The sequence below is a fragment of the Passer domesticus genome, chromosome 18 (genome assembly GCF_036417665.1).
Source record: "Passer domesticus isolate bPasDom1 chromosome 18, bPasDom1.hap1, whole genome shotgun sequence".
NCBI lineage: Eukaryota > Metazoa > Chordata > Aves > Passeriformes > Passeridae > Passer > Passer domesticus.
In genome coordinates, this window is record NC_087491.1 from 2,452,501 (window position 1) to 2,464,659 (window position 12,159).

Genomic DNA, 12,159 nt, shown 5'->3' on the forward strand with positions numbered 1-12,159 from the left:
GCACCCCAAGTTCCCATCCCAGGACTGGCTGTGAGCTCTCCCCTCACTCCCTGGGGACAAGTAGCTTCTTTAGGAATGTCTCAAACAGCACGTGCCCATCCAGCACCAGGGGTTGTCCTGAGTCATCATCCCTCTAGCAGCCTCTGAATGTTGGGATGGGGCAAACCAGGACACCCCTGAGCCCGGGGGACTCCCTCCAGCCTGTGGGAAGGAGCCACACTTCCCCCCCAAATCCAGCCCAGCCATCCCCTTCCAGGGCTGCATCCAAGCCCAGAAGAGCTACAGGTTTGACACCAGAAGAGACACCTGAGGTCCAAGCCAGCTATCCCCCACCACAGCAAACACCCAGCATTGCCAATAACCACGTGGGAAAGAACAAACAAAACAGCCTTTTTTTTTATAAAAAGATCAATGAAAAATTTATTTATAAATTTCGCACTCTGGGGCTACACGTCTATATCATACACTCAGGAATATGCTGTACTGTACAGACTTTATCCAGTTAGAAATGATCATATAGTGACCCACATACAGCTTCAATATAAGCCTAAAAATTCTTAACATTAATTAACATAATTAAAAAAGGTATTTGCATCTAAAGAAAAATCTACAGAAAAACTCCTTTCTGGAGCAATCTGTGCATCAGCTTCAATGTCTGCTTATTTCACTGACATTATCAATATATTCTTCTTACAAAAATAACAATAATAATTAAAAAGATGACTGCTGGAAGGCAACCAGTCATGCATGAAACAGCCTCCCCCACCTGCCTCTTTTTTTTTTTTTCCTTGTACTCCCCGTTTTGGCGTGAAGGGTCAGCAGCACGATGAGCCAACAAGGGGGGTGGGGGGACCCTCATTTCAATTTGAATCAATCTGCATCCCTTTTACTTCTCAGGATCGAGAGAGATGGGGGTGTGGGGGTTGCATAGAAAATTGAAACTCTAGGGACTAGGAAGGGCAGCAGCTTTTCAGTAAAATACAAAGGGATGTAAAAATACATCAACTCACAATTTCAGAGCAAACCCCCTTCCCCGACGTACAGTTTCCCAAAAATCTCAGCGTGTCTAAAGCTCCAGGAGGCTGAAAAGGAACAATACTTTTCTTAAACAACTCACCCAGCAATTCACACAGGAGATTCACAGTCTTAATAGGTATTTTATAAAAATATAAATATGGGTTACATCATGTTGTCTTTACAACACTGGACAGAGCTCCCTTTAGACTGGGTTTATAACCAAGATTTCTTTTTAAAAATCCATCTAGAACTCGGCTTTACAATACACTTTTTAATATCATGTCATAAATGTTATGACATTTCATTGTGGCAAATCCATTTATGTAAAAAAAAAAAAATGTGCAACCATCTGGTAACAACGATAAAACCTCACTAGGAAAGGTCTTGTTCCCACCCCGTAACTATCACACAGAAGCACCAGTGGAAGTGCTGGACACCCCCTTCCATGCTCACAGAAAGATTTCAGCCAAGCAGTTCCTTGCAAATTACAGCAATAACAGTAGACACTTTTGACAGGGCTTTTTTGCTTCTTTAAATCTGGAGCTTTTAAAATCACCTCAAATTGCTGAAGGGGAGAAAGAACAAAAACAAATGAAAAACCCAACAAAATGCAAACAACTGCAGGTGAAATTATCAGAGACAAAGCAGAATATTCAGTGCAATGGGAAATAATCAGGGCAGACTCTAGGTTTGTTTTTTTTTAGTTTTAAGACTAGGAAAAGAAAAAAATGAACAAAAAAAAAGAGAATATATCCCAAACCATATTCTTGAAACACTCACCATCAGCTTCAAACAAAACCAGGCTCACAATCTTCACCCACAAATATATACAGACATGATAAATAGGCAAGACACAACCCCAAAAAACCATCAGTTAACTATTTTCTTTTCTCTTTTTTTAATCAGAATGGTTTGGATGCAGAGAGCAAGAGAGGAAAAAGTGGGGAGATGGCAGTGATACGGATGGCTTTAGTGCAGACGAGGAGAAGAGGGCTGAAAGACCAGCAGGAGAAAGGAGACTTCTGAACTTTTCTGCATTTTCCAAATGGATGTTCTTGTGCCATAGCAATAAAAAAGCAGCATTTGCGATTATACGTGCAGTCACTTCAAAATGCGCCTTCGGGTGGCTCCCTTTCCTTTATAAAGATATATCCGTTGGGATATACATCTCCTATAAAAGGCGGGTGAGTGTACGTACGTCAAGTGAATCGTTCTGCATTGAGAAGTGTTATCCAAGTTTCACCAAAAGAAAAAATAAAAGTTCCCAAACTCTTTTCAGTAGTTTTCCAGCATCTCTGTAGGCAGCAGAGAGCGCTCGCGCCCCTTTTCTGTGCAAAAGCAAATCCTCTGCCTCTAGAGTTTATTTCACTTTTTTTTTTTTTAAGAAAAAAAACAGTCCAGGATTTGCTAATCCCCCTTTACACACAAAACCACAAGGACTCAATGTCTTTTCCTGGGATCTCACGTGTGCTAAACAGATTCGTGGAGCGGGTGAGGATGCAGACTTTCTTCGGACACCCAAGGAAGAACCAAAGCAGAAAACCCAACGCAAAATCAGCCAAGCCCAGGAGCAATCGGGGTGAGAAAACCACATCTGTCATATTCCAACGGATTTGCCTCGACAAAAAAAAAAGTCAGCGGTGGGAAAACCTTGGAGAGGAAGAAGACTTTCCTGCTCTTCCTCGCCAGGCAGGCCGCGGCCCATGGACGGGGCTGGCACCGGAGAGCGCACCCCAGCAGCAGCGGGGTCTGCGGGGTGGCTTTTGGGGGCGTTGAAATGAATTAGTTTCTGAGCCAGAACACTTTCAATGGGAGGGTCGGGAGCGAGGGGGGCGGGGAGGGGGATTAAATATTAGCGGAGAGGGAACGGGGCGGGGGGTGTTAAAGCATCTGCCCAGATGTCAAACTGAAACCGTGAATACTGTGAGTGCAGCCGAGGTAGATGGAGGAAAAAAACCACGTTACAGTAGGAAACAACCCTTGGAAGATTAAAAACAAAACAAAACAAAAAAAACCCAAAACAAACAAACAAACAAAAAACCAAACAAAAAAACAAAAACAAAACAAACAAAAAAACTTAAAAATGTGGCCTGTTCTGCGTGGGGCCCCAAATCTTCGCCAAACCCGCCCCGGGCGGGGGCGGGAGCAGCTCTGGCGGCCGGGGGAGTGGGGAGGGTCCCCGGCATGGCCGGGGCAGCGAAGGGTGGGGGGCGCCCGGCATCACCGGGCGAGCACAGAGGGGCGGCCCCGGCATCACCGTGCGCCGGCGGAGTATTTGGCCTTGGTGATCAGGTAGAGGACGATGTCCTGGTGGCCCCCGAAGGCGGCGATGTGCAGGGCGCTCCAGCCGTCGCGGTTGGCCAGGCGGATGTCGGCGCCGAACTTGACCAGGAGCTTGACGAGCTCGAGGTTACCGTCGATGACGGACTGGTGCAGCGCCGTCTGCCCCTCGGGCCCGAAGGAGTTGACGTTGAACTCGCAGTTCGTCATGTTCTGCAGCAGCGACTGCAGCTCCTTGGTGTTGCCGCGCCGCACCGCCTCCTGGAACACCCGCTGGCTGGGGGGCGGCGGCGGCGCCGCGCACGGCGACACCTCGCTCTGGCTCATGCCGCCGCCTCGGCCCCGCCGCCCCGCATGGACGGCGACGGCGGCGCCCGCCCGGGCATGCGGCGGCGGGCGGGCGGGCGGTGCTGCGGCCTGCGCGGGGCCGGGCTGTGCTGGTGCCGCCGCCGCGCCCCGGCCGCGCCGCTCTGCGCTCGCTGCTCCGCTGCCCGCGCCGCGCAGCTCTGCGCCGCCCCGGCCCGCGCGCGCCTTTTACCCGCCCTTTTATTTGCATAACAATGGCACGGCCGTGACGCGCCGCGGGGCGGGGCCGCGCGCCGCGCGCCGATTGGCCCGAGGGGGCGCGGGAGGCGGGGCCGGGCGGGGAGGGCACGCCCCCTCCGCGCGGAACGGGCGCGGGCGCCTCGCGCGCTGCGAGGGAGGGAGGGGGCGATGGGGGGCGCTCCCGCCTCGGCTTTGCTCGGCTCGGCTCGGCTCGGCTCGGCTCGGCTCGGCTCGGCTCGGCCCCGCCCCGCTCGGCTCGGCTCGGCTCGGCCCCGCTCGGCTCGGCTCGGCTCGGCTCGGCCCGGCCCCGTTCGGCCCGGCTCGGCTCGGTCCCGTTCGGCCCGGCCCCGCTCGGCTCGGCTCGGCCCCGCTCGGCTCGGCCTCGTTCAGCCCGGCCCCGCTCGGCTCGGCTCGGCTCGGCTCGGCTCGGCTCGGCTCGGCTCGGCTCCGCTCGGCTCGGATCGGCTCGGCCCGGCCCCATTCGGCCCGGCTCGGCTCGGTCCCGTTCGGCCCGGCCCCGCTCGGCTCGGCTCGGCTCGGCCCCGCTCGGCTCGGCCTCGTTCGGCCCGGCCCGGCTCGGCCCCGCTCGACTCGGCTCGGATCTGCCCCACTCGGCTCGGCCCCGCTTGGCCTCGCTCGGCTCGGCCCGGCTCGGCCCGGCTTGGCTCGGCTCGGGCCCCCCAGCCGGGACCCGCAAGAAGGACGGTCACCGAGGGGCTGCGGTTGCCCCCGATTCGGGGTGACGCCGTGTTGCTGCGGGTTTGTGTCCCCGTGAGCCAGCAGGGACGGGTCACAGAGCGTTCAGCTCGGGGGCCCAGCGCCTCTGCAGGCTCCCAGCGGGGGCTGCACCGGGTTTCAGGGACCCACGGGTGAGACTGGTTCAAGGCGGAAAAGGTGCAGCCCCACCATGCACTGCCAGACCTGCAGTGGCTCAGTTCGCCTGCCCGGGGCTTTAATCGGGGTCGGACCCGCTGCCCCGCCGATGTTCGTGGTGCGGGAGTGCTGGGAACTGTGGACACCACAGGAAGGCGGGAAAATGGGGGGAAAAATCCCGAAAGCAGTGCATCAACCAAACACGATGCTGCGGGGACCCTCTTGGGGGGCCCTCTTGGCCCCCTCACCCCCAACCCTCCTCCTGTTCCCGTTTGGTCCCGGGAGCAAACGGCGAGTCCAGGTGGGAAGCGGCGCTCCCGGGGCAGCTCCCACCGCCCCCCGGGCATTTGGTCAGCAGGAGAGGGCGGGAGGTGCGGGGAGAGGAAGGAGCGTGTCATAAACCGAGGTGACAGCAGCCGCGCCGGGGCAGCTGGGTGGCAAGCTGCTGTCACCTGGCACTGCTGGCGTGTCCTTTTGGGAAAGGAAAGGGAGAAATCGGCCAACTGCTAAATTCAGCCCCGGCCGATGAAATGTGCCATCGCGGAGTGTCTGTCGCACAGCTGGAGGACAGTGGCCTTGAGCTCCGAGTGTGACTTGCCTCACGGTCTGTTGCTGTGGCTTTTCCCAGCAGCTGGAGTAGTCTGGGAACACTCCTGCCCCATCTGGGTCCTTCTCATTCCACCTGGATTTAGGCTGTAAGGAGTTATTGAAGCAGCTCCTCATTCTCCTATAAGGAGAATGCTTTTCTAAGTCAGTTTCTGCAGCTAGTTCTTCTCATCCCTATCCCCATTCCCATCTTCACATCCAGCCCCATCTCCATTCCCATCTCCCCATCTCCATCCTGTCCTTGTCTCCACCGTCATCCTATGCCCATGCACACGCCCATCTCCATCCCCATCTCCATCTCCATCACCATCGAATCCTCATCCCCATCCAATCCCCATCCACCCCATCCCCCCTCTCAATCCACATCCCCATCTCCTCACCCGTGCCCATCCGATGCCCATCTCATCCCAATCTCTATCCCAATTCCATCTGTCTGGTTTCTAGAGGTCTGACTGTCTGGCTTCCTCCGGCCAGAGCTCTCCCGGTCACACCTCTCTATTGTGAGTGTGTTGCAGTCCATCGTTCTCAGGGAACAGGAGGGATTGGAATGGGGATGAGGATTGGATGGGGATGAGCAGACCCCCCTCTGCTCTCCTGTGCCCTTGCAGCTTCTCCCAGGATGTTCCTGTGCCGCTGGGGCCTCTGCAGCGCTGGCACAGGGCACTGAGATGGGCTCAGGGCTTGAAGCTCCGCGGGTCCGTGCAGGAGCCAGGTTTGCCCGAGGACAATGGAGAGGAGCCACCCCTGCCTCTGTCGCGGCCCCGTGCCGGGCAGCAGGCGGTGGCTCTGTCCCCATCACCCCGCCATGGTGCCAGCGGGGATCACCAGCGGCAATCCCTGTCCTGTCTCCCGTGCCGGCTCGCCGCGGCGAGCGGCGGGACGTGCTGTGACTCACGGGAGCTCCGCTTGTGCCCGGGGCCGGCACAGCCCGGCAGTGCAAACAGCGTGCGGGGAGCGCCCGAGCCACCGCAGCCCGCGACCGTCCCCCGGCACTAATCCCAGCAACCCCGCCACGATAAAGCTGCAAGAAGGAAGGCAGCGGGGTCGTGCGGCAGCTTTGCCGGGCGTAGGTGCGATGGCCTGGGTGTCGGGGCTCTGCTCTTTTACTGCCTCGCCCTCTCCAATTTCCTCCTAAATATCCCGGGACAAATGATTTTGTGTCTTTACTGGCCGTGTTCTGCGAGTGTAGGGCCCTGGTGAGCGAGCCGTGGGAGAGCTGGAATTGCTCACACCTCCCCGGTCTGGGGCTTGGCCAGAGCTACATCCTTGCAAGCAAATCTGCATTTGCCAGTGACACTGGTGAGAAAAAGAGCGCGGGCAGGGACCCAGCCATGCAAATGTTCGGGACTGGCAGGTGGGGGCAGGACTCGGCCTGGGAACGGGGCCAGAGAAGGAGGGGAAAGAGCGAAAAAGCGGGGGGTGGGGGGGAACGGGAAATAAAAAGACAGATTTGAAAAGCTGCATTTCAGCTCCAGTTTGTACCCAGCTCTGTAACCGGAGAGGAGCCGGGAGCGGTGTGACGGCCGGGCCAGGCTCCCTGCACGGCCCCGCTGCCCGCCGGCTGCGAAGGGGCTGCCGGGGGCCGCGGCCGGCGCTGGGAGGCCCCTGCCCTCCCTTTATGGGGCCCTGCAAAACCAGTAGTCCCACCCCGTGATTTACCCGCTCCCTTCGGAGGCGAGGGGAAGACGTGGCGGGAGGCGGGGAAGGGCCCCGGAGCTGCGATGCCTTAAGCGAACGGTCACGCCGAGAGGCGCGGAACAAATTTCCCCTCCTCAGGAGACGTGACGGCCAAATTTCCCCGTGCCCGTGAGAGCCTGCGGGAGGGAGAAGGGCCGGCTGCCACCGGCATCGCCAGCGGCGCTCAGAGCCGCCCGGGGCTGGGCAAGCCGGGCTGGGCACGTCGCAGCCCTCTTCCAAAAAACCCCAGCGGGTCATGCCCGTCCTCCCGGCCGGGCGGACACGACGGCAGCGAGAGCCCAGCCACCCCCCGAGGCCTCCTTGCAGGGAGCCGGAGAGCCGGGGGGACGGATCCGGGGCAGGCGGCGAGGGGGCGTGCCCCCACTTAATTCATTAAAATGTGTCGGAGAGCGTGGGAAAGACGGGAGCTTTTCTTCCCAGCGCAGAGCCGCAGCGAGAGGCGTGCGAGGGAGAGCGCCCTGCCCGCTCGGCTCCCGGAGCCGCAGGAAGCGCGCAGGTTTCCTCCGCCGCTGGCCGCGCCGGCGCTTTGCCCCGGGCTGTTTGCAAAGCGGCTGCCAGAGCCCCGATGGGGAAGCCGGGGCTCGGCCAGTGTCCCCTGCCCCAGCGCGGAGATGTGGGGGTGCAGGGAGCCCAGCCGGGGCTGTGGCTGCTGCCTGGGAACAGCCTCCCTTGTGCGGATTCACCTCTGGGGACAAGAAAGGGGATCCCTGCGGGGCTGAGGTGGGGAAGAGGTCGAGGGGGGGTCTCAGGGGACACCGGTCTTCCCTGTGGTCTGAGAGCTTCACAAGCAGGGGTGTGGCCGTGGGACTGGCCTCATGCTCTCCCCAGGATACAGCACACACCAGGAGCCTTCAGTGGCACCCAGACTGTGCCTGGGTGGGCTGGGACCCTGCCAGCCCTTCAGGCAGAGCTCCTGAGGCAGAGCTGGGCATTTGCAAGGGAAACCTCATGCTCTTGCAGTGAAGGCATGTGGGTGCCCTGTGTCCTCTGCAGGGAGCACAGCACCACAAGAAAAGCTCTCACGAGTAGTTTGGGAATTTCTGTGGACAAGGGCATCCTCCTGGGACTCCCACACCACAGGGGCCACTACAGGAACATGGTCTGGGGACTGCCACTTCCCACGGATGTCACTGTAGATGCTGTTTTGCACGGTCCCTCCCAGCCTGTAACAAACAGGGTTTAAAACCTGAGTGAGACTCATAACACTACACGTAGTTATTGTCCTCTGGGGAGCACACAGGCAGGGGTATCCCTGGGCTGGAGGATGTGGTGCTGTGCTGTACAGTTTGGGTTATCTTACTGCAGCTTGGCCTTTAACCACTCCAGTGCCCTATCTTGTCAGTCCTTATCCTGCTGGAAATGCTGCAGCTCTTCTGAGGTAGCCTATGGTCTTGGTGTCCGACAGCACAAAAATGCTCCTGGAGCAAAAGGCCACCAGCTGGAACATATTTGGAACTGGAGAATTCCTGTCTGGTGCCACAGGCAGGGATCTCGGGCTAGACCAGAGTCTCAGCGCTGCCAGGCCATGCTGAGGTATCCCCTTGACTGATGTCCCTGTGGGATTGAACACATGTTCTCCAAACTGCCATGGCTCCAACCTGTGTTCTGCTAAACTGACACTATCACACCCCCCTGACCTGGTGTGCTGGCAGCTGCTTGTAGGACTTCTGGTCCTGGAAAACTGGCACATGGAGGGGCCATATCCTCACTTTGCAGGTGCTGATAGAGTTGGTTGGAGACACAGACCTTGGTTTTATGTGCCCTGGGCCAGCCTCCCTGCCTTTGGGCCATAATTATTTTATCCTGGATCATCTGAATGAGCTCCAGGTTTGAATCCAGTGTCAGTGCAGGGTTTTGGTGCCAGGAAATTGCCATCTCCTGAGACACATGGTTCTTGGGGCCACTTACCACAGAATCACAGACTGGTTTGGTTTGGAAGTGATCTTTAAAACTCATCTTGTCACACCCCCTTCCACAGGCAGGGACACCTTCCACTATCCCAGGCTGCTCCAAGCCCCGTCCAACCTAGCTTTGGACACTTCCAGTGATCCAGGGGCAACCTCTGGGCAATCTGGTTGCACCACCACATGGTTGCACTGCATGGCCACTCCTTTGTGGGTGACTGCGGGATGGGGATATGTCACCCCACTGCTCCCACTGCACAGTTCCCCCAGAAGACTCATTACAGCCCACCAGGAGTGGCCCCTGTACCTGCTGACTGCTCTGTGGGGACAACCCTGGGATCTAAGCAGGCTTGGGGGTGACACGTCCATAGTCCCCATGGGACACATGCCTGGTGAGTGATGGAAGTTCATTTGCCTAAGGGTCATACCCACATATTGGCAGGCTGCTGGGAAAGGTCTGGTGCCAGGCTATTCCCCAGGAGCAAATGTCCCCTGGTTGATGCAGATGTCTCTCCTCCATGGGACATCTCTCTCCTGTTCCCTCACTGTGAGTAGTGACCGTGCCCTGTGGGAGCAGAATTCCTGTGGTGTGGGGCAGCACAAGGGCTGGAGCTCACAGCCAGCTCGGGCTGGATCTGTGTCCAAAACCACACAGGTTTGTTTGAAAATGGCAGCCGAGCAACTGGGAGCTCAATTGGAGCATCCAGCTGGAAGAGAGGCTCCAGGATGAGGATGGGCAGTGATACAGCCCCTGTCCTCCTCCTCCTCCCGTGCCTTGCTGTCTGCCTTAGAGACCAACCAGTCCTAGTTCAAGGCACAAAGTCATGCCAGGGAACACTGAGCTGATTTCTGTGAGCCGGTCAAATATGTGGCGAGGTTTCCGCTCCAGATTACAGGAGGAAGGAAGTTTGCTCGGAAGGGGATGGGGATAAGGTGGGGGAGAAGGGAGGGAAGTGCATTCCTGCCTGATGAGGAACAATGTTGATATATTCATTTGTAAACTAAAGCTGGCCTGAGTGTCAAACACCTTGTCCCCATCAAATTCTGAAGGATGTGTGGGAGTACACAAGGAGAGGAGAGGAACCGTCTGACATCCGATGCAGCGTGTGGTTTCCCAGGGCTGAGGGATAGATGCTGCTCAGCCAGATCTCATTCATGATAAAGAGCAATAAAAACCTTCCTCAGTGCTGTTTTATCCCAGGGTCCCCTCATGATGACATCCTGTCACGCAAAGGCAGGAGCTGAGCACAGGTGAAGCAGATCCATGGGCTCTGGAGCGGGCAGCCCACCCAGAGCACTCGTCCCTGCCACAGCACTGCTGGAGCTGCCTTCCCACGCAGGATCAAACGGCTCCATAAAACCAAGGAGGGCTCATTACTGCCCTAATAAATGTTAAACATTAGTATGGCACAGACAATGGGATTTTGTAATTATTTTTTTTAAGCAGCCAGATAAGGAAACAATATTGTAGGCTGATTAGAAAGCTGTTTTAATTCCCTTTGATATGTATCCACCATTCAAAACTGGACAATTTATTACCTCCTGGATGCTCCTCAAGGCTAATCTGATGTGGAATTTGCTGTTGACCGTGTCTATGATTGGAGGTGACCTTGCTGCACGTTTCCTACCATGGCACCACCTCCTGTGGGCAGCAGAAAGGAAGAGGTGCTGTGCTGGGTCCCAGCCACTGCCCCTGTCCCCAGGAGCTGGACAGAATCCTCTAGGAGCTGTTTTGTGCCATGTCCACAGGTACACACCACTTGCTGGATTCTGCCCTGGGTTGGTGCCCTAGAACAAGTCCCAGCCATGGGACCCTGCCCTAGCACAGCCCTGACTGTAAGCACAAGAGCTCACCCCTAAACTGGGAGAGCTCTCAAGCAGATAAAATCCTGGAGCTGACCAGGAGGTGACCCTACTGTCCTCAGGGATCAGAGGGAAAGGCACCTTCTAGGCATCTGTCCCCAGGTGAGGGACAGGGCCGTGTGTCCCCATCTCGTGTGAGCTCCCCTCCACAGCAGAAGCAGTGGCAGACTAATGTGAAACCACAGCTCTGGAAAACCCAGCAAGCAAAGGCCAGAAGTGCCCATGAAAGGTCAGATGTGCATGTGGCTCAGCAGCTTCCTCTAAACAGGACCTGGAAAGGTTAATCCAATTTTGGAGAGTTTTATTTCATGGCATGACCAAGCAGCACACACTGTGGGGGCAGCAGTTGCAGGCTGTGCATCATTCCTGCTTTGCCTCATCCCCAGTTTTTGCCCTCCCAGAACAAACCCTGAAGAAGCAGGGTGCTGACACAAGGACGAGTCTGTGTGGAGCCTGAGGGGCTTGGGCTGCTCAGTGCCCTGTACTGGCAGTGTGGGGATGGTTGCCTTTTAGGGTCACTTGCACCAGTTAATGCTCAGGCATTAATATTGTGGATCTTATGGAAAAGTAGAATATTTAAAGTGGAAAAATGGTGTGTTTCTTTTATTAAAGCACTGAGCCAGAGGGTGAGATATCCCTGGGAGGAAGGAGGCCCTGGCACCGTGTGGCCAGGACCTTTGGAAGAGGGAAAATGAGTCCTGCACTGCAGCATGAGCTGCCTGAGCAGGTGCTTTGCCAGCTCATAAATGTCACACCTCAGCCAAGAGCTCCTCAGGCCCTCTCGACAATAACAGCAGGGCCTGGCAGTTAAAACAGATTAGAGGAGGAATTTTGCAGATGCTCCTCTGTTCAGGATGGAATGGTGTGAGCCTGGCCATGGATCAGGAGGCACTGGACAGCAGCCCCCAGGGGCTGCAGGACATGGCTGGGATCTCCATGGTGAGATGCAGCCTCCTCTGGCCAGTCCCACCAGTGATGCCAGTTCCTGGTATTAGTGGGCCCACAAACCATATTGCCTCTCCTGTGCACCCTGCACAGAGCCTGGGCACGGGGCTGTGCTGAGGCATCTCCCCAGGGCAGGAGGAGGCTGGCAGCTTTGGCACAGTGGAACCCCCCCAGGACCAGCCTGGGCCTGCTGGGGCATCCCAGGCTGCAGCACAGGGGTGCAGGTGCCCGTGGGCATTGTGGTGCACCCAGAGATTCCCCTGAGCCCAGCAATGCTCAGCCTCCCCAGACCTCCACCCCTGTGCCCACCAGCTGCCTCCAAGGAGTGCTGGGAGCACAGGGTCAGGGTGAGAGGATGCTGGGGATGGGCTGAGGCTTGGCACAGTCCCACAGGCTGGGAGTGCTCAGGATGCTCTCTGCCCTGGGC

At 57.1% G+C, this 12,159-nt stretch overlaps 1 protein-coding gene across 1 annotated transcript; it reads right to left on the reverse strand.

Moving 5' to 3' along the window:
* Positions 1-390: 390 nt before the first annotated feature.
* NRARP (NOTCH regulated ankyrin repeat protein) lies at positions 391-3,802 on the reverse strand. Its single transcript, XM_064393562.1, has one exon. The coding sequence runs from the start codon at positions 3,622-3,624 to the stop codon at positions 3,271-3,273; it is 354 nt and encodes a 117-aa protein (XP_064249632.1). The 5' UTR covers positions 3,625-3,802; the 3' UTR covers positions 391-3,270.
* Positions 3,803-12,159: the final 8,357 nt, after the last annotated feature.

What these genes read in the sequence shown, in the direction of transcription:
- NRARP (XM_064393562.1), bottom strand. Translation starts at nt 3,624, where the DNA reads ATGAGCCAGAGCGAGGTGTCGCCGTGCGCGGCGCCGCCGCCGCCCCCC.